Raw genomic sequence first — 21,684 nt, 5'->3', positions numbered from 1 at the left:
TAAAATGAATGCTTGAAATTAGGTACATTAATTAAGTACATATAAGTGATTGAATATTTGAATAATATTTTTAATAATCTGAAGTTATTTTTATATTTTTTAAACTTTACTTACCATATCAATATCTTTAAACAATACAATAAATAGTAGGTACAAAACCTAAAACCAAAATAGATTGTTTACAACTTTATAAACAGTGATAGTGTAAAATAAAAAAAGAAGTATGTCTTTCCTTTTCAAGAGGGAATTAAAAGTTAGAGATTTACCTTATGTGTTGGTGAATTTTCATAATATTTAAATATATAATATGTTAATACATAAATCCATTTTTCATCCATTGATGCCCTATTTAGACCCCACTTTGCTTCCCCATCAGGTGCAATAGGGTACAATTTTCCATGCCCACATAATACAAATCATATTTAGGAATTAGGAATGCAAGTTCCTGCAAGGTGTCTTATCTAATAGTTGAAAGATGATATTTTAGTGTATGTCTATTTGTATGTAGGTTATCAAAGTTTTATTTATCATATTATAAATTGTGTAGTGTGCATTTTTGTTAAAATCTATGACTAAGGTTTATTCAGGTTCTATTGGCCTTGGGAGGGTTAATCAACTTTACTGAGCCATTCCCCATGATGTTTTTGCAACCAATTAAGTCTATTTTACACATTGAATATCTTCATAGTTACTTTTGAAAATCTACTCATGTAGAATGGATCTTAATAACATAGTTTTATTTCTCACTTCTTCAAAGCGATCTTCTACCATCAAATGTATTCCCTTATCTCGTTCCATGATCTATGTCTCTGGTGTACAAGAAAGTGTAAATAAATAAATAAATATTCCACTTTAAAAAGAATTAACGAGCTCCGTAAATTGCGTAAATTAAAAATCGAATCCCAGATCTCTGACTCAGTATCCATAGTCCACTACACCAACCATAATTTTACCACCGTATTTCATCACCAGATCAAGAATACTGGAAGAAACTCGCAAGAGAAGAGTTCGAAGGAAGTCTATCGCTCCAAATAAATAACAATATTGCTAAGAATGTGATCCTGTTTGTCGGCGACGGCATGGGGATTAACACGGTTACTGCCACGAGGATATACAAGGGTGGCGCGTCTCATCGACTGGCGTTTGAGAAGTTTCCATTTACGGGCTTACTGAAGGTAATTATAAATTAAAGGACTTTTTGTATCGGATCTCGGAGTCAAAACCGGGTAAAATCTGCAATGTGGATACAGATGCACTTTGTTCCTTCCGGCTCATAGTCCATGAGACGGCTAGCCGAAATGACCAGGAGAGATCAGGAGGAGAAGAACGGCTTTACGCGCTTTCGAGGCGCGGGATATCACAGCAAATTCCTGACTCCGAGTTGCGATTGGAGTACTTTAAGATGGGAAAACCATCACTGTAATTTTGGTCCGACCCAGATTCGAACAGAGTCCCCTGCTGGTCGTACTCGTACCGTTGGCAACTTAACTACGACCGCACAAAAGTAAGCCATTGGGGATAAATTAAAGGTTGCAAATTCATTTTTGTCTTGTAATCTTATGATATTTAAATGAATGCTGTGATGGTCTAGTGTCTAGCTTGACATAGATCGCCTTGCCAATACAGCAGACATATCGAATAATAACATTTCAATGCCGTTAAATAAAGAGCTTTAAGTATTGTCATGGATTCATTATGGCAAATTGGTATTTGTACCAAAATCAACTCATCAACGAAAAACGAATCCTAACATAAAATCATAATTCCAGACGTACTCAGCGAATAAAATGGTGCCAGATTCAGCGAGTTCTGGCACAGCGCTGTTCTCTGGTGTGAAGGTCAACCAGGAGACGGTCGGGGTTGACGCCACCGTGGAGCGTGGGGACTGTGCCGCTTCACTCAAGCCCGCTGCGAGGCTAGACTCCCTAGCTGCGCAGTTCCTGAAGGCTGGTAGGAGAGCTGGTAAGAGATGTTTAATAGTAATCTTATCTGTTGCTAAAAGGGGCAGCTGTCCCCCTGCCCCTAGAAGTTCTAAAACTCGGAACGAATTCACAAACTCCATTCCTTATATTCCGTACGCATAATTACGATCTGCTCTATGTTATTGTTCAATCGAGGGAGGAGCATTATGGGAGGAACATGTGCTCTCGACTTTACTTACAATTCTTACTTTTCTCATTCTCCGTATTCACTGCCCCTGGCTGGCGACGCTCTTGTCTGTTGCACTATTGAATAAAAAATATTGTCATTGTAATGGATTCAGGCATCAGGTATTTCTCATGATCTATGTGAACACCACTTTACTTACCATTCCTTGCCATATACCATACCGTAATTGTGTCGGGTTTAAAGATATCCTCGTTTAAAGATCTTCGTCTCCAGGTCTAGTAACAACAACCCGAGTGACGCACGCGACCCCCTAGCGGGCTGTACGCAACACAGCGCTTACCGGAAATGGGAGTGCGAGGCCACGATGCCCAGGACGCTGCCGAATGTAAGGATATTGCGCGGCAGTTGGTCGAGGACTGGCCGGGGAGGGACCTTCATGTGAGTATTTGGTGAGCATTTGCCCAGAGGGACGGGGATGTTAATTTTTTGTATATAGTTTGATAGCATAGCTGCACGCCCTTTAATAATAATATCAGCCCCGTATTATATACTTGCCCACTGCCGAGCACGGGCCTCCTCAACTGAGAGGGGATTAGGCCTTAGTCCACCACGCTGGCCTAGTGCGGATTGGTAGACTTCACACACCTTCGAAATTCCTATAGAGAACTTCTTAGATGTGCAGGTTTCCTCACGATGTTTTCCTTCACCGTTAAAGCGATCGATAAATTCACAAAGAATACACACATGATTTTTTAGAAAAATCAGAGGTGTGTGCCCTTGGGATTTGAACCTGCGGATATTCGTCTTGGCAGTCCGTTCCACACCCAACTAGGCTATCGCCGCTTTACCACCCCACACATCCAAAAGTATAAAAACCTCCTGCCCCTCTAGCGAGAGCGCCTATGGTATCTATACTATAGCTAAATTAATCCAATTGACAGTTGAGCGCGGTGTCATTGGTGACAATTGACGGACAATAATTGTCTGGGATAATTTAGATCGTACATTTTGTTATACGTAATTTACTATTATCGTAGGCGAGAAACCCGTCTATTAGTTTTAACATCCCAATTAGAAAACCCATCCCAGTTTTAATATCCCAACTGATAAGAGATTCCAGATTGATATATGATAATCCTGTATTTCAGAAAATGACAGCATAGATATTTATTTCATTTTATTTGATACAACTGCAGTTATATTTTCAGGGTATAATAGTTAGCTTTCACAAATAACTTACAAAAACAAATGTATTATATTGAAAATACTTCGTAGTAAATTCTTCGCACACAGCTTTCTATTATTTCGTAGCTTGTGTGTGTGAGGTCAACACTATTATATCATGTATCTATGAACTGATATCTTATTTATATTTTTTACCTATCTCCATATAATATCAATTTTTAGGTAATATTAGGCGGTGGGAGGCAAGTCTTCGAGACTAACTCTACCAACACGAAGGAGGATCCGTACGACACCTGGTCCTGCAGACGGAGAGACAACAGGAATCTCACGGAAGTGTACATCCAGGATAAAGAGAAGAGAAATTTGAAGTACAGCTACGTCAAAAATACCGGGGAACTTAAAGAGATAGATCATCAGAACACTGACTACTTACTAGGTAAATATTAGGAATTTATTCTATGTATTGTAAAAACCGGTTATAACGATTCCGGTTATAGCGATGCACCGGTTATAACGATTAGTGAGGTCTCTTTATATTAATGCATATAAAAATCGTATCGTTTATAACAACTATTGGATATAGCAGCCACATTCGGCGATTCCTTCGATGTCGGTATAACCGGTTTTCACTGTACTAAATATTTACTGTCTCGATAGCGTAGTTGTATTACATGCGCAGTATGACTTCCGATCTGAGGTCTCGTGTTCAAATCCCGGTCTGGCAAGATATGTGGTTTCATTTGGAACGCAAGGTAAAAATGACTGTATACTACACTACAGCATGAACTTAAAAATCCAAACAGTATAGCTCAGATGATTTTAATAGAATACCCACTGTAGTTGGTTGTGGAACGGACTGCTGAGACGGATATCTGTCAATTCATGAATTCAAAATTCTAGTGCAAGCACCTCTGACTTTTCTAAAATGATGTGTGTATTCTTTGTGAATTATCGCTTGCTTTAACGGTGAAGGAAAATATCGTGAGGAAACCTGCATACCTTAGAAGTTCTCTATAGGAATTTGAGTAGTGGACTAAAGCCTAATCGCTCAGTAGTAGAGAAGGCTTGTGTGCAGCAGTGGAACAGTATATGTATAATACAGGGCTGATATTATTTATATACTTTATTTTACGGATAATGTTTATATGACAATTGAAAAATTTACCTTCAGAGTGTCTACTCTCTTCCGGTATACATTTAATTCTGACTGATTAAAGCAGTTTGTAAAACGACCGCGGAACTCACAGGAATCCGGCCCCTTGAAGACGATCGCATTCGTGCATTCATACGCAATGTTACTTAATTCATCATTACAAACGTCTATAGCAAGAGAGCTTCAGGTCACATGCCCGTTCAATAACTTTCTCGCTGCACTTTTATACATAGCATGACGAATCAAGCTGATTCGGCTGATAAATAAACTGCTTGCACGCTTAATATTCGCGCAGATAGATGAGTATTGAAAGATTAAACAAAATAACATAAACATCCTTTTTACTGACTTAAAAAGAAATGTTTGTCAGTTTGGCCTATTTCTGATCAATAACATAGTTCTGTGGGTTTACATTCCGTTCGCTGAGTCGTTGTGTAACTAGTTTTAGCTTATTATTATGTATTTTTTTTACAACTCAATGACGCAGGAAGACAAGCCGTTCGGCTGATTGTAAAAGCCGCGATTGACCACAGTATAATGACATCACCCCAAATTTTGTATTACAAAGCGAGGCAACAAATCAATTTAGCTGACTTAACTGGCAATTAGTCAACTGTTGATTATTTTAGCTTTTTAGTTGCAGTAACTGCTAACTACAACAGTTTACCAACTTAGTTGAGGCAACTGTCATTTTCATAGAAAAATTAATTTTGATATCTTTATAGGCGAGATTTTGAACTGTGTGATGTCCTCCAGTTTATGTGTTTTTGGGTAGTGGAATAAAACAACAAAGTAAACAGTAAGTACAGCACAGCACACCGGAGACGTCCGCCCTACGCCGCTAACGGCCCGGAAGTGTTGCGTTACCGTTAGGCTGTGCTGATCTTTATTACCAATACATTACAAATTGCATATTATTTTCAGGTATATTTGCCAACGGTCACCTGAAGTATGAAGACGAGAGGAACAGAGGTGATGAGGGAATGCCCTCGCTCACTGATATGGTGGAAGCCGCCATAAAAGTTCTATCCTCGGACCAGAATGGATATTATCTTATGGCAAGTACTAAATACGCTTTTTTTCCTTTTCAGGGGTGTTTTCCACATTTAATTAAATGTGTTTATTCCATAAAGGATCCAATGTTCATGGGCAGTAGAAATCATTTGTTGATGGTGTAAATTATAAGAGTCACAACCCTAGCGTATAAATTAAGTGGACTCGCTCCTTTACGTTATGCAATAAAGAGTGGGTAGATTTTTTACATTTTTAGTACAAGGTGAACACTTAGTACAGCTCAGAGTATAAAGCACTTGCAAATACAAATATTTTACTCTATATTGCACCATGTTACATAAAGTATGGTATTTATGTGGGTATCAATTCACCTTATAATAATATTTACGTTAGGATTAAAACAAATCCAACGTAATTTGATAAACAGTGCATTCATTTGTTTACAATTTCGGTAAGCTGGGAAGGTGCCTGGTATACAAGGTCATTTTGAATGTGTTAATGAATGTAACCACATATGAAATACTTTCCTTTACTTCTACTAACACTGTGCCAAAAATTAACCATAAATATCAAATATTTTTACCAAAAATCGTTTTACAAAAAATTTTGTTTTAAAAATATTGATTTTGTAGTGTTTGTGCGTGCATGTGTGTGTGTGTGTGTGTGTGTATTTATGTCTGGAGGTGTGATGTTGTCGCTGCAACGAATTCCTTAGTGCTATCAGGGTGTGTAAATTTAAAATATCTTTTTATTGATACACTTATAATTTGTTCGAAAATTTAACTTTTTATTTTTACTTTAAAACTTGAAGTGTGTTGGGTTTGAGTCCCTGTGAAGTGTGTTGTCCCATGAGTGGAAAATTTTATACATGAATCAAAAAGTACGACTCGTTTTCCCAATATGGGAATTTGAGCCAGATATTACATCCTACAACGTAGGTTAGAAACAATCTCGAGAAATTACCTATTTCCTTTATACCTCCAAAACTAATGGCATGAGCTAGATATAACTGGCTTAATATTACAAGGACCTATGTTAATTTTTGCCTTTTGGAGCAGTTACAATGTACAAACAAAAAGATACTTGTGTAGGAAAATTTAAAAGTCAATTTTATGGCTTTAAAACTTTGGGATTATAATTTTTTACGTAAAAAGACAAATAATCATGTGATATATAATGCTATTTGTGCAAAAATAACATAGACCCTTGTAATAGTGAGCCAGCGATATTTTGCAGGTGGAAGGTGGCAACATAGACATGGCTCACCACCGCGGCTGGGCCAAGAGAGCTCTGAACGAAGCAGCAGAGATGGAGAATGCGGTACAGCTGGCCTTGCGGGTGACAGACCCCAAGAACACCCTGATCATAGTGACCAGTGATCATGGACACACGCTGTCTATTAACGGGTACCCGCTTAGGGACTCTGATATTACCGGTAAGCAAGGTTTTTTGACATAGGCATATTCTCCATAGGCAATTTCGACTGCATTAGTGGTGTAGTTGTATTTGTACACGCTATGAGTACGACTCCCGCACTGAGGTCCTGGGTTCGAAACCCGAATCGGGCAAAATATTTGCGACTGGGTTTTTCCAAAAATATACTCAATCGCAGCTCGGAGTTAGACGTTGGCGGTGTGATACTCCTGTGCCTCGGAGAGCACGTAAAGCCGTTGGTCCTGCGCCTGATCTCTCTACGGTCATGTCGGATTGCCGTCTCACCGAACTATGAGAGTGAACGAGAGAGTGCACACACAGAACTCACGTCGGTGGCAAACAAACTGAAAATTTCAAATACTCCTGAAACAAAATAAAGGCGAAACCATGAATAGTTGTCTTTTAGAAATAGGCTTTTCTAATTTTTACTAACATGAAAATGTTTAATCTCGCTTTTGCAACATAAGTGAAAACATAGGACCTTATAATAATGAGCCAGCGCTTTGAAACTTGAGTTATTTTAAAACTCATAACAAAAAAATGTGACGTTCTAAAACTTGAACTTAAACCTATTACCGATTTAAGTAAACCCTTAACTATAAGTTTTACTTTATTGTTAATCTTCAGGTATAGCTCAAAAGTCACCATATGACGGTAAAAACTACACTACACTGTCGTACGGTACTGGGGGGCCCGACGCCCTGCACTACCACGTTGTGAGCGACGAGAACGGAACTAAGATCGCGCGAGACGAGCCGAGTATACTCGTCGCGACGAGATTCGACTACAAGCAGCCAGCCGGCATCATACTTGATGAGAATAGTCATGGCGGTGGGGACGTGGCTATTTATGCGACAGGTATTTATAAGTTTTTTTATTGTTTTGATTGACGAGACGAGCTTGATTTTCGCCTCATAGTAAGCGATACAACCTCCTATAAATAGTTGATACTATTTTTATGGAGTATTTATAGTTTTTTTTTTATTGTTTTGATTGACGAGACGAGCTTGATTTTCGCCTGATGGTAAGCGATACGACCTATAAATAGTTGATACTATTGGTATTGGTATCCAGCACTAAATTGCAAAGTAAGACAAGAAGTATTCCAGGTCCCCACGCTCACCTGTTCACTGGAGTCCACGAGCAGCACTATGTGTATCACGCGGTGTGCTGCGCCGCACACGTGGGCGACACGGCGGGTGTGTGCAGCGGCGCACACGCATACACAAACACACTCATCTTATACACAATTATACTAGCGTTTATTGTTGTACAAATGTTTTTATAACGTTTATTGTAGTGCTAGTATGAATGCCTCGCACATTTAAAAAATAGAAAATAAGAACCAATTTTGAATAAGACTAAATAAAAATCTTGTCAGATATTCATATTTTCGTGATTGAACTAGAATCCCATTATAGGATTTATTATTCCCATCTATTTATCATAAACGGAGTATATATTTTTTTATAAATATTTAGTGGAAATTGCAAATAAACAAATTCATATGATGATATTACATTTAGCAGGAATAATCTCTTGACTAATAGGCGGTTCTGTTATATCTCTGAATATAGAATATATCTCAATATTAATACAGTAGAAACCGGTTATAACGACATCGGTTATAACAATTAACCGTCATTTTCAATAAACAAACCTGGTCCATTTTTTTGATCTATCCAAAACAATGATCGATGAGAACAGTTTTTTTTTAAATGCTTACAAATGATTTATTTTGATTGATTAATTCTCGGGATCGGATTAAAGATTGAAATTGGGATGGTTTATTGAAGTCGATTGTAAAGGGCGAAATCCTGTTAAATACATGTTTAATAAAAGAGTATCGTTTATTACGACTCGGATATAGCGTCCAGATAAGGTGGTCCCTTAAATTTCGTTATAACCGGTTTTCAATATATTTATATTTTTCTCTCGAAAATATTTTATTTTTACATTTTTTAAAGAATTATGTTGAAACTTTTTAATGTTTTAAAAATAAGTTGCAATGTGTATTTATTTATTATTTATTAGTAAACATTTGTTGAATTATATTGTGAGTTTGTTAGGATATAGGACATTATCACTTTGTCTAGCATCTAATATTGTTTGATAATGAAAACAAAGTAATATATTTTTTTAGAATTTATTCGATATATTTTTTGACAACATATAATTTTGAGTTGGTAGGGGTGGCAGAAGTGCAATCAGACCACCCACTATAGCTAAGTGTGTTCCGACCCATGATATGATAGGGCGCGACACTATCGCCATACGGCACAAATTCCAGATTGGGCTGATAGTGAACAGCAAAACCCTAATCACTGTCCTTATTGGAATTCGAACCCGGAACCTCAAGGTAGTGGTTCGACTCACACAATACAACGCCACCAAGCCAGTCCTAAGTTCCTACATGTATTTAATCCACTTACGGGTAAATAGTTTTTACACGAATAGTGTCCAATAATTTGTTCTATTGTATTGTCAATTATCACTATTTATTGTATATTTACAAAATAAATTATTACAAATATATTCGTTTTATTTTATTACTTGCCTGAGTCATTTTAAAATATTGCTTGCACTTTTTTGGGTGTCGTATTTCCTAAAGGTGACGGTAAGTATAAAAAATTACCAAATATAATAAAACTTTTACATATAAACAAGTTTATTGTATAAGATGAAAAATTAAATAACAATAAAAACAATATAAATTATATCACAACAAAATCCTGTTTTGTACAATATTGGTTAGCACCTATTGTCTGTATATAAGGTTCAAAATCGAAACATTCATAAGAGTAAAAACGTCTAACGCCATTACAATCATAATCATTCTAAATACAATTTAAAACTTATATGAATGCTATTGCAACGTTTTTCAAATTATATAACTATTTTTCCCGCGGTTCGGCCTGCGTGAAAGTTTTTCTGGAATAAAAAATTTTCCCGGGATAAAAGTAGCCTATAACGGGAGTAATGTAGTTTCTTATTAGTGACATTAAATGCGTGCCACTGCTGATCCTGGCTTACAGGAGTTGTAGTGAAGGTTGTGAGGACGGGAGTCTCTATATGGTGGAAAAGCGATTCTATTATAAGAAAAAATGTACATAAAAATGGAAGCTGTTTCCTACAGTTATATTTTGAGTGGTAAATATACTAAGCTGATTTTGAAAGAATTTTCAAAATTGGCTCAGTAGTTTTAGAGATTAGCTACAAATCTACTTACTCAAACATTTCTTCTATAAATTAGTATAGATTATAATATGCACCATTTATCACAAATAAACATAAGAGGCAGGCAAGATATTTTATATTATACATAAATAAGTTATGCCTTTACAAGCTTTTTAGTCACTGACAATCGGAAGCCAATGTAATATTTATGTGACTATTTTAGACCCTTTACAGGCTTTTAAGTACTAGGTTCTTGCTTAATATTTATCACAGGCATCATCGAGTACCTCAAGCGAGGAGTCCGAAGACTCAACAAACATTTTACTACACGATTATAAATATGAGTACAACATTTAATAAGTAGGAATGAAATTTGAATATGTAAGACGATAACATCACCTATTACACAGGTTTACAATTTTCTAACTTTTTAGAACATAATCTTTCAACCATACGTTAGCCACAAAAAAAAATCTGTAAGGCTTGCCCTTCTATATCAAGTTCCTCACCAGCATAATTTTTTGGTACACATTTTCAATAATGTTTTACTACTAACACTTACAAAGCATTCCAGACAATAACAAGAATTTTATTGCGATACATAGTAGGCACATACTAATACACAAATTACTGTCATAGTACTACACCTCTACATGTTTATATGGCTTACAGCCTACACTGGTTCCAACCAGTTTCGACTCCAGAGCTTGGACCCACGCGAGTATTTTCTTCAATCGGCTTAACTCAGGTACTTTTTAAGTGCTATGCCGATGACCACCGCACCGGCCAGGGCTAATATCGCCCATTTCAAGTTGGAACTGAAAAAAAAGTAATTATTAAATAGTACCTCTTGGTATTTGTACAGTCTATCAATAGGCAACAACCAATAATTGAATATGCAACTTCGAAAAGGGCACATCTAATATCTAAACATGATATCTAGATCTTTATCGGGAAATGTATATATAATAACAAATAACAAGAACTTCTGTAATTTTTTATTGCTTATTGAACCCAAAAATAAGTTATTTTTTTTCAGTACTTTTAAAAAAATCAATTTTCTGAACTTTTTACATTTTCGGACATGTGCCCTTTTCGAAATTGCATATTCAATTATAATTCACGTAAACATAAAACCGAGGTACCTAAAATGTATCTATTTAAGATTTTTTAAACTAGTCTATAGATAATTTTTTCCTAACTACAAGTATCAGTTTAGGTATCCACACCACGTAAGAAAAATTCATTCATACAATACCTATGTATTTTGAGAAATCTTGTTTCTCTTATTCTAGGTCTACCCAAAATACACTAACTACTGAATAAATCTAGAACCTGGGGCGTGGAGGGTGCGCCGGTGGCCTCCCCCGACGCCTTGGAACAAGCAAACACGTTAGTACTAAACCAATTACCTGCCGCAGGGAGGTCCTCTCGGCCGTCTTTGGACAACAAGAAATATTATCAATGGCCTTAAAACATCGCATGATACATATATAGGTATCTATTTTTATGTGGTAGCGGCGGTGAGCAAAAATGGTAAATGCTTATTACATATCCTATTATATTCCTTAATACATTCCTAAATACTTATTTATAAGATGGTATGACGGACAATACGTCACAGGCTCCAAGCTTAAGGGGGCTTCAATAACTTGTAATATAAGATTTACTAAGTTAAGTGTATTAGAACATAAAAAACGCCGAAAAAAAAACTAAACATTATTTCTGTTAAAAATTATAAATTTATGGTATAGTTATGACACTGCGATTAATGGGCACTAAAGTGCTTCTAAAATAAGGAGCTATACTCATAAATTAAAAAATCAAGTAGGCCTCGCCTAATGGTAATGCCTTGTAACAGTGCCGACAACACCTTATTAAATTATAGACCACTATACATTTAATCGTGGTTTCACACTGCGCTCGTCAGTTGAGACATGCCCAGACATTCAGAGAAATGCCCAGTAATTACAATGGTTATGTCATATAAGAATTATGAACTGCTGACTCAAAAAGGTCCATTACAATCACACGAATCGCACGCAACAGTAAATCTGCTTCACGCATTTTTACTGAGACAGTAATCATTACACTTGTTACCACGACTGTACCACATTAATATTTCGACGATAAAAATATTTGCTAACACCACACAAGAACTTTTTACATAACTAAGATCTATGCACAATTTCGATTTTATTGGATATATTTCGTAATATTTTTATCATATCTATCATAATAAGTATGGTCTATATTATCTAATCTGTGTTACTATTTTAACAGTTTTACAACATTGATAAACCTGCATATTAAATCTTATTTTATGCGATTTTTTCTTGCGAGCGATTACTCACTTCTCACTCAGACAAACGCGCCTTAAGGCGAATACACACACAGCTTGTGCATTCTCAACACGCGCGTAGTGTCGAGAGCTCATTAAAACTCTGAGCAAAGACCCTAAAATATAATCTATTTCAAATAACTATATTACCAAAATATAATAATAATAATAATATCAGCCCTGTATTATATACTTGCCCACTGCTGAGCACGGGCCTCCTCTACTACTGAGAGGACCAGGTACTGAGTCTACCAGCCCGCACTAGGCCAGCGTGGTGGACTAAGGCCTAATCCCTCTCAGTATTATCAAAATACAAAAACAAAATAAAAATAAACCTTTCTCGGGGCACAACTATTGTTTGCACTCTCTTTTCGACTCTAGGGCTGGTTGGAGGTTTGTAGTTAGACTTTGGCGTGACGTGTCGACTGTGGGACAGAATACGCACTATTTATCTCATAAAGGTCAGACCTATAAAGGGTTCCAACCTAAAAAGGATTCCAACGAATGCTTCTTTATTTATTTGGACAAAAAAAAACAGATTACTATTAATCAATCATTACACTTAGCTATGAAGATACGCGTGCTTTAAACAAGGTGTTATGCGGATTGCATTGTTTTCTTCTATTTAAATCTTTGTAGGATTTAGTTATTTCTATGGTTTATGTTTCTATATAACCAATTTTATATTTGATTTTATACGGAACAAAGAATACAGGTAGATATCTAAATGCAAAAATCTTCATCTAAGATAACTAATTTAAAATTGTTGAAATTAAATGTTAATTTTGGCGTAACTATTATGAAAAATGGCACGAGTAAGTGTAAAATAAAAAAAAGAAATGCCGGACCTTCCGGAAGATCCATCGTACGTCCGCCAGGATTTACTTTCCTTGGATTCTTTTCCATGACCGGTACTGAATATAAAATAAATTAAGCGCTTTAAAAATTATGTTAACGATTTTTCATAAGTACTTAATGAAAATAAAAAGATATAAAAAATAACCTCAAAGCTTCGCATGGCACACAAACGGTCTCCGATCTGTAGATTTCAAATTTGAAAAAATATTTAAATATATTTTATAACATTAACCACCTATTCTACATTAACATATTATTTTATTATAATTACTAACCTAAATATTCCTACTGAGCAATCAATAAATTATATAAAATAAAACTTAATACTGAAGTTCAATGTGGACATTAATTACTTAGATAGGGAACCCTTCTAATAAACTTCTACACCTAATATCTATCCACAAAATAAATAATTAGACTTAATTATTTCATAATTATATTAAGTCTTACACACGACGTCCTATAAACTCAGTGACGTGGGCTTTTACACGCGCGGTCCCTGTGCGTCTTTTTCTTTCGAGTACCTTCTAATAATTTAATATTTAATTGATGATTGCATCGAGGAAATTTCGTCTTAGATCAGTATTCACAAACGCTACTTAAGTATGTATTAAAATAAATACGCGTAACGAAAGTTGTTACGACATTTTCTGTATCATCTTCCTTTTATTTGTTTCGTCTTCATACATTCGTTCTATCAATGAATGAATGTATTACGATGAAACAAAAAAAAACAAAAACAGACAAAAAAAACGTAAAATCTATTTCGTTGCGTACATTAATTTCATTTGGCTGTCGAAACTGTGTTTAAACGAAAGTGAACGATACCAAAGAGAAACTATGAAATTGCACACAATGCGTTCGGGCACACCGTGGGTTCTCAAAGTATTGTTTTTGAATACGGGTGTTAGTTGCGTTTGAGACGCATAAAACTATATGAAAATTATGACATATAATTTATTTATTTAAATATAAAGCGTAGTGTGGATAGACATTTACATACAACAAACATGAACTAGATAACATCTAAAATTAGATATCTCGTTACGCTAAAATATGTTGACAAAAGATGAAACTAAAGCTGTAATATAGAACAGTAAATACGCCTGCGGCTGTTGCCACTCCAATAAAATTTCTAAACATAATTTGCTCACGCGCAAACGAACATTGCGAAATTTAATAAAGAAAAATCCCAATAAATGATCCAAAATAGAAATTGCATAAAAATGACCATGTAACGATTATAAGTACGTATTACTCTGCGATAATAAGAATGTCTTAATTAATTAACAACGTTTCAAACTCGCCCGCAAGAACAGGCGTCCATCGTTAAATGAAGAAATAAAATGTGAAACACGATTTTAGTAAATAAATGTCGTAATTACCTACTACTTACGAACATGCGGTTCATGTACTAAAATGGCCGTATGAAATTACTTGTTAAATGTTTACCATTATCTCTCACCTATAACCAGATCAGATACCAGAAGAGCATACAATTAACCTCTATTCAAATAACATATTTCATAAGCCACTTAATCTGTCCAAATTATGACTATAAAGACTAGGTACTACAAAATGAAATGAAGGAAGTTAAATTAGACCAAATACATACGTAACTTAAGTGCTAAGACATTTACAAAAAGTCAATCACTTTGTATAACTATGGACCTATTTTGTTTAGTCACAGGTAAAACACATTATCCCTGCCACCACAGAGAAGTGAGTGGAACGGTTATGGTTGTTTCATCGATCTTACGTCCAATGTCGACTTTCAGTGTAGTGATTAATTATAATATTCATTACTAGTTAATACATTCTAAAAATACTGAAAGTGAAATAGTAACCTTGATTTTTTCCACTTTGATTTCACTCTACAACTGGAAACAATTGGTTATGCTTATTATTACAGTCATAGCTAATAATCGCAACCTTGCATGGGCTTTGTTATTAATAATACCAGTGTCTAATTGGACAATTAAAATTATTATAATTCAATATAAATGTGGCTTGGCTTTAAGGCATGAAAGCCCCACTTATTTTGTTCTTATTTAGAATCTTGCATTGATGATCTATCTGTATGCAGAATTTCATCCAAATACATTCAGCATTTTCTACGATCACCTAAACAAACATCCAAAATTCATCTATTAGTAAAATTTTCTTTTACTTACCAACTTTCCACATCCTTTGTGCGTTCTGAGGGAGGCAGCGTGCCAATTTTGTATTTTGTCAAGAGTTCCCTGTAACAGGTTAATATATTATTAAAACTTGATAAATCCTTTACCAATTCAGCACTTTATTTTTCAATATTGTACTTTATAATTTGTTCTGTTTATTGAGAAACTGAGTATTTAAAATAAAATGAAAAATCCTTTGAACTTTTTAAGGTTTATTTTTAAATCACATACTTGAAGTATTATCTCGGAAAAGTAAATTAAATAGTAACCAATAATAACAGTCTTTTTTGGAATTGCCAAAAAATAAGATTGTTCTCTAGTTAATTTTCTGAGCAGATTGCATCATATACATAACATAGGTAATAAGTACATAATTTTGTTACTATAATACTAATATTATACTTCGAAATGTTTAATTTCTGAAATAAAAGGATTATTTTCATTAATTATAGTTGTGTATCCAAACCTGGCGTCTGCACTGTGCCCAACATCTTCAAAGGGTCCTGTGGCATCCTCTCCAGCCACCTCCAATAATGATTCCGGGCCCCCTGGATGCTGCAAGATATTTTAAAACTATTTGCAAACTTCAATAAATTATATAGAATCATTTTGAAATAATCCAATAATACTTAGCGTGCATTTTATTTCAAATGGATTCAAGGTACAACTAAAAATATAAACTCGCCAGTTTCCTCAGGTGCAAACTACGAATAGAATATTATGTAGATACCTACTTCCTTGCACGATTTTACGAATAAGTCGTTGGTAAAACCTATTTTATGGGTTTAATATTGTCTTAATCATATCATACAGCAACTTTTTAATAAACTTTATATGGAAAGTTAAAACTATTGGTTTTCTCACCTCCTCCAAAAAACTTGTCACATCATAAACGTCATTGTGAATTACCATCCACACACTCTTGTCGGAATTGTGCTTCTTAACTTCGCCCAGCGTAATTACTTTAGCCATGTCTGTTTCTGGTACTATTTAATTCAACACTGTATTAAAATTTAGGAATTTTTCCACCTTACACACGCCGAAATATTTTACGAAATAGCAAGCTCGTCAAATTGACAAATCAAGAGTCAAAACTCAATGTCAAAATCAGATGAAGTTGACATACCCAAGGACGCAACTGTTGCATTATTTTTATCGTTTTACGTAACCGCTGACATTATCAATAAAATACGTTTTATACCACCAACAGATAAAGAATTTTTTTTTAACTCATAACATTAATTTTAAGGAAAAATCTATTAAATATTCTATAAATTTTTATGTATTTTATTTATCTTAGTACTTTTTAGACCGAATCGTGAACGTTTTTTTACTGCATATCATCAATGATAAAAGAGTATATTTAGTCATTGCATATCATATACTGTATAATACGTCATTGAACAAAACATGGTAAACATAACCTCAAATATTGTTTACATTTAAAAAATATTAATGATTACTGTTTTTCTAAAATAAATAATGTGATTAGTGGTTGCTAATGGCTGAAGAGAAAGATTTCAACGACGTATTAGATGAGATATTTTTGAGTGAAGAGGAAGCGTATAAAGAGAGCTACAAAGAGGGTTTTGCTGCTGGTACAGAAGCTGGGAATCCAGAAGGTTATCATTTAGGATACCACAGAGGGGCTGAACTGGGCCGTGAACTTGGTACGTAATTTTTAAGTCCGCTTTATGCTCTTTGTATATAAAGTGTTATAAATAAAATAAATAAAGAGCCAATTTCTGTAGAGATGTATAAAACATTGGCTTCTGAGAACGAATCTTCCTAATTTTCCATTAATTCTTCTAGGTTACTACTACGGCATCGTAACACACTACTTAGATCAAAACGAAGTATCAGAAACAAAATATTCTGAGAAAATTATAAATCAATTGACGAAGGTAAAAGACTTAATTGCCAACTTCCCAAAGACAAATTCAGAGGAACATGACATATTGAGCATGTCTGAAACAATAAGGTCCCAGTATAAGAAGGCCTGTGCTTTACTGAAGATATCTTCAGCTAATCCATATGATGCAGGAGTCTCATTCTGAAAATTTTAGTGGTGAGTAAATATTTTCTGTTTCAAGATATTAATGAAAATGCCCATCTAAGAGATAATACTTAAATCTTTATAAAACTACATTATAAAATGTCAAAATTGCTCATCTGATTGTGAGAATTCCATTATACAATGTCCTTACAACTAGAACATAATCAAGCTTGCGAAGTACTGCTAGGCAGCACAAATGAACAAAATGGTAGTACCTACTTAACAAAGTCCAAATGTAGACCTGTCCCATGCCAAGGGAACATTTGTCACGTCCCTAGGCACACAGTTCAGTGTGTATACCTCATGGTTTCATATTCACATGAAGAGTTCTTCATAGTTTTGAGGGCTTGTGAACATTTCCGGGCCTTCTCCCCTCATCCCATCTGAAGAGCTATACCTACTCCTTCCCCAAATATCCCCTCCCAACTTTCCACCAGAACCCTGCAGTCACAAATCTAGGGGATTCCAGTGTCCCATTCGCAGGTTTCCCCCAGTGTTAACAGCAGGGTCCAAAACAAAAACAACCTACCTAATATTAAAAAAATGATTATTTTTTTATTCAACTATATTTTTAACTAATCTATTGTACATTGAATGAAACAGGTAACCACACTCCTATGACATCAATAAGGAAACTCCACCATCAACTAGACAACATCATCAGATATCTGACACCACTACTGCCAATAGCCAACTGTCACATGGTCGAGTTCCTCACTGAAAACCACTGGAATAAACTTCTTCCTGGAGCATTGAGAGACAGTCTGGATAAAGTGGAATTAGAAGTTTCTTTACAAAATTTTTGGCAAGCAGCAGAAGGACATGAACAAACAGGTATTTGCTACATAATATGATGTATAAAATTATGAATCATTAAAAAATATAGCTTTTGCTCACAACTTTTTCCACATACAAGATATTTTTTTCTGTGATAAAAAAGCCGCTATATAATATGTCCCCAGGATAAAAAGTAGGACATATCCTTCCCATAATCTCAAACTATTTCCAATCCAAATTTCATGGAAACCAATTCAGTAGTTTTTAATTTATCGCATTCTGATAGACAAACAGATCCCAGAACGACTGTTGTATAATACTCAAGAATAAAATAGATGCACTTAAACTAGAGAATGGAAGTGTCTTTTGAGTAAAATTACTTTTGAAGTGAGTTATGGAAACTTATGATGTATTTTTTGTAGATGTACCAGAACTAAAAAAATGGGTAACAAACGCTCGCTCTTACTGTGTCACCGCCAACAATGACTATTGTTTGTCAAAACAACAGTTTCATGACAAAATCAAGTCTTGGGGTGCAGAACTCAAGGAGGAGATTAGAGTTAAGGAGTTTATGACAAGCAAGAAAAGTTATGAGGTAAAAAAATGCATTATAGTTAAGAAGTACCTCTGGCTTCAAATACTGGACCGCATCATTGGTCGAGTATTACTTAGTGGGCTTTTCGTTTCGAAAAAGTATCTAGATTCGAGACTGGTGATGGTTTTAACTAATACGACGCTCTGGAGGGCAGATTTTTGCATTTTTATATTATGATTGGTGAAAATAGTAATATATTTTTTTCTTTGTAAGCACGAGGTTGCTGCCCCTTAACACTGCCTCTAACAATTTTATAGGTCCAAACCATGTCCCAACTTGTGGCATCCTTACACCACGCCACTGCGGCCACCTGTTGCGTAGAAGCGGGTGGCGGAAGAGGCCACTTGCCCGCCGCTTTATCACTTGGGTACAATATACCCAGCCTCACCATTGACTGTGACGATAAAACATTAGCAGCGGCTGTCGAACGGGTTAAAATTATCCAGGTAATTATCCATATCCACATTAGAAATATCCATTTGTTATCGATTATTCGAATAATCGATTTTAATTTACCCAACCCTGTATCTTGGAATACCTATAATGAGAGTCATGTGTAGTCAAGAATGCAAAATAAAACTGAAAAGAACAAATCATTATAAATCGATAATAAATAAAACAAAATTAACCAACAAAAAATATTTTTTTAGAAAAAATGGCATGCAATAGCTAAAAGAATCAACAAAGGTAAAGAAGAGCGAGTAACAGGAAATGCTAGTAACAATATACATCGATTCGCAAAGGTTTTTATCACAAATAACACAGATCTGTGTGGGATTGTAAAGGAAAAGTTCCCTGAATTTGAGAATCAGGATGTGAAGTTACTTCTTACTGGTAAGGGACAGTTTATTTATTAACGAACGATAATTATAAATAAACAACACAAACGAAACTTCCAAGACTTAAAAAAAACCGTTGTTAATTAACCGCTATTTTCACTAAAAGATCGCAATCCCTTTTATCGATCTATATCAAAAATGGACCAATCAGATTAGTTTGTTTTTGACATACTTACAAATGAGTTATTTTGATTGGTTTATTCTCGGAATCGAATTGAAGATTGAGATTGCGATCGTTTATTTAAAACAATGCGATCGTTTTGACTAGTGGTAGGTTTCTCATATGTGAAAGTCCGCCTGGGTAGGTACCACCGCAATGTCTATTTTTGCCGGCAAGCAATAGTGTGTAGTCACTGTTGCGTTCCTGGACATAGTGAGACTTAACATCTCATGTCTCACGATGGCGAGCGCAGTGGAATACCAAATAACTTGTAATTCAAGGTATTGGATGGTGTTTCTACTGTTTATGGGCGGTCGTATCGCTTACCATCAGGCGAACGGCAAGCTCGTCACGTCATTCAAAGCAATAGAAAAAAGAAAACAGCTGTTAAACTATTACAAAAAAAAAAAAACAATTTACAGGTCTCCACACGTGTGGTAACCTGGGACCAGACTCCCTCCGGTTATTTGCGACCAACGACCACATTGCAACCGTGTTCAACGTGCCGTGTTGCTACCATCTCCTAACAGAGACTGTCGATGAGAACTTGTTCGACGTCTTCCAGAGAAATTACGGTGGTGGAGTGAGCGATGGAGTCCAGGGGTTTCCGATGTCGGAATATTTGACAGGTAATGCATAGGTAAAGGGTAATTAACAGTTTATGTTGTTTTTGTTGCTCGCGCTACAATTGATATCCTTGTTTGTTTGTGTGCTGCCTGAATACTTACATTCATTTATGCTTTTATCATACTAGAAAATAATTAAGAGATACATTCTGTTAGTTATATATTATATAATAATATCAGCTCTGTATTATATACTGTCCCAGTGCTGGGCACGGTCCTCCTCAACTACTGAGGGATGAAGGCCTTAGTCCACCACGCTGGCCTAGTGCGGATTGGTAGAATTTATATAAGTAGTGATTTATTTATTGTAGGGTAGCCAGTATTTGTTACAGTATTTTTGGTATAAAACAATTAGTTCCAATAAAATACTTAAAAGTAACATTTGCTTAAGGTACTCACAACTTTCACTATATGTAAAGTATTAAAGTATTCTTGTAACATTTCATAATTGTAAATTGCCGTCGAAAATATGTTAATGTCGTAACTATTTTTTTTATTTCAGGGTTTAGTCTAGGACGCAACGGTCGCATGCTGGCGGCGCAATCTATAGACCGTGTGGTCAATGAGAGGCAGTTGCCGTCCAAAAGTCTTTTATACAGAGCGCTACTTCAGGTACGAGATCTAAAAATAAACCTATATATTTTATATAATAAGTATATCGTAATTAAGTCGATTATTAACTGAATTAATATCATATATTTTAATTAAAAAAAAAACACAATAGTGAAAATCTAATGAAAACAATATTATTTTCAACAGGACATAATAAAAAAGTATTTACCTGACGTGAAAATAACAGAAGGAAAATTAAAACGCATATCGTCCAAATGTTTAAATTTCGAACAATATGTCAATGCGGCCGACGCCATCTTGAAATTAGATATACTTGACAGATTGTCAGAGCGCCAATTGTCTATAGAAGACGAAGACAGCCAATGGAAAAAACTAGTTTTATTCTATTTGATAAGGTTATGTTTAGCGCAAGTTGTGGAAAGTGTAATATTACTGGACAGAGTATTGTATTTGTACGAGAATGGGTCCGAAAAGGTACATTTGGTTAAGTTGTTTGATCCCGTCGTGTCGCCTCGATGTCATAGTATTGTAGCTATAAGATAGCTACGGTCTATAGCTAAATACATCTGTTTTAGTTACAAATTGAAATACAGGTCATTTATTTTAC

General features: G+C 35.2%; 3 protein-coding genes across 3 annotated transcripts in view; 2 read left to right on the top strand and 1 right to left on the bottom strand.

Annotated features, from left to right (window-relative positions):
* The window catches only part of LOC115447196 (alkaline phosphatase, tissue-nonspecific isozyme), a 17,736-nt gene extending 8,306 nt beyond the window's left edge, over nucleotides 1–9,430 (top strand). Inside the window, exons 6-9 of the mRNA XM_037437449.1 lie at nucleotides 5,372–5,505; nucleotides 6,698–6,896; nucleotides 7,523–7,753; nucleotides 8,005–9,430. Coding sequence (XP_037293346.1) covers nucleotides 5,372–5,505; nucleotides 6,698–6,896; nucleotides 7,523–7,753; nucleotides 8,005–8,183 — 743 coding nt within the window. The 3' untranslated portion in view covers nucleotides 8,184–9,430. The remainder of the gene's footprint in view (nucleotides 1–5,371; nucleotides 5,506–6,697; nucleotides 6,897–7,522; nucleotides 7,754–8,004) is intronic.
* A 106-nt stretch (nucleotides 9,431–9,536) lies between these two features.
* Nucleotides 9,537–16,634, bottom strand: LOC119188995 (cytochrome b5-like). The gene is made up of 7 exons (XM_037437448.1): nucleotides 16,316–16,634; nucleotides 15,918–16,006; nucleotides 15,446–15,514; nucleotides 13,262–13,327; nucleotides 12,749–12,838; nucleotides 11,485–11,511; nucleotides 9,537–10,890 (listed from the first exon to the last, which is right to left on the bottom strand). The coding sequence occupies exons 1-7, from the start codon at nucleotides 16,421–16,423 to the stop codon at nucleotides 10,812–10,814; spliced, it is 528 nt and encodes a 175-aa protein (XP_037293345.1). The 5' UTR covers nucleotides 16,424–16,634; the 3' UTR covers nucleotides 9,537–10,811.
* A 198-nt stretch (nucleotides 16,635–16,832) lies between these two features.
* Nucleotides 16,833–21,684, top strand: LOC115447197 (methyltransferase-like protein 25). Its single transcript, XM_030174180.2, has 9 exons — nucleotides 16,833–17,121; nucleotides 17,264–17,519; nucleotides 18,111–18,341; nucleotides 18,707–18,879; nucleotides 19,137–19,325; nucleotides 19,530–19,713; nucleotides 20,301–20,507; nucleotides 21,007–21,116; nucleotides 21,264–21,684. Exons 2-9 carry the CDS (start codon nucleotides 17,486–17,488, stop codon nucleotides 21,618–21,620), a joined length of 1,485 nt encoding a protein of 494 aa, XP_030030040.2. The 5' UTR covers nucleotides 16,833–17,121; nucleotides 17,264–17,485; the 3' UTR covers nucleotides 21,621–21,684.

This window comes from Manduca sexta, chromosome 11, assembly GCF_014839805.1.
Source record: "Manduca sexta isolate Smith_Timp_Sample1 chromosome 11, JHU_Msex_v1.0, whole genome shotgun sequence".
NCBI lineage: Eukaryota > Metazoa > Arthropoda > Insecta > Lepidoptera > Sphingidae > Manduca > Manduca sexta.
Note: the sequence above shows the minus strand (reverse complement) of the source record. Positions and strands in the feature narration are given on the sequence as shown.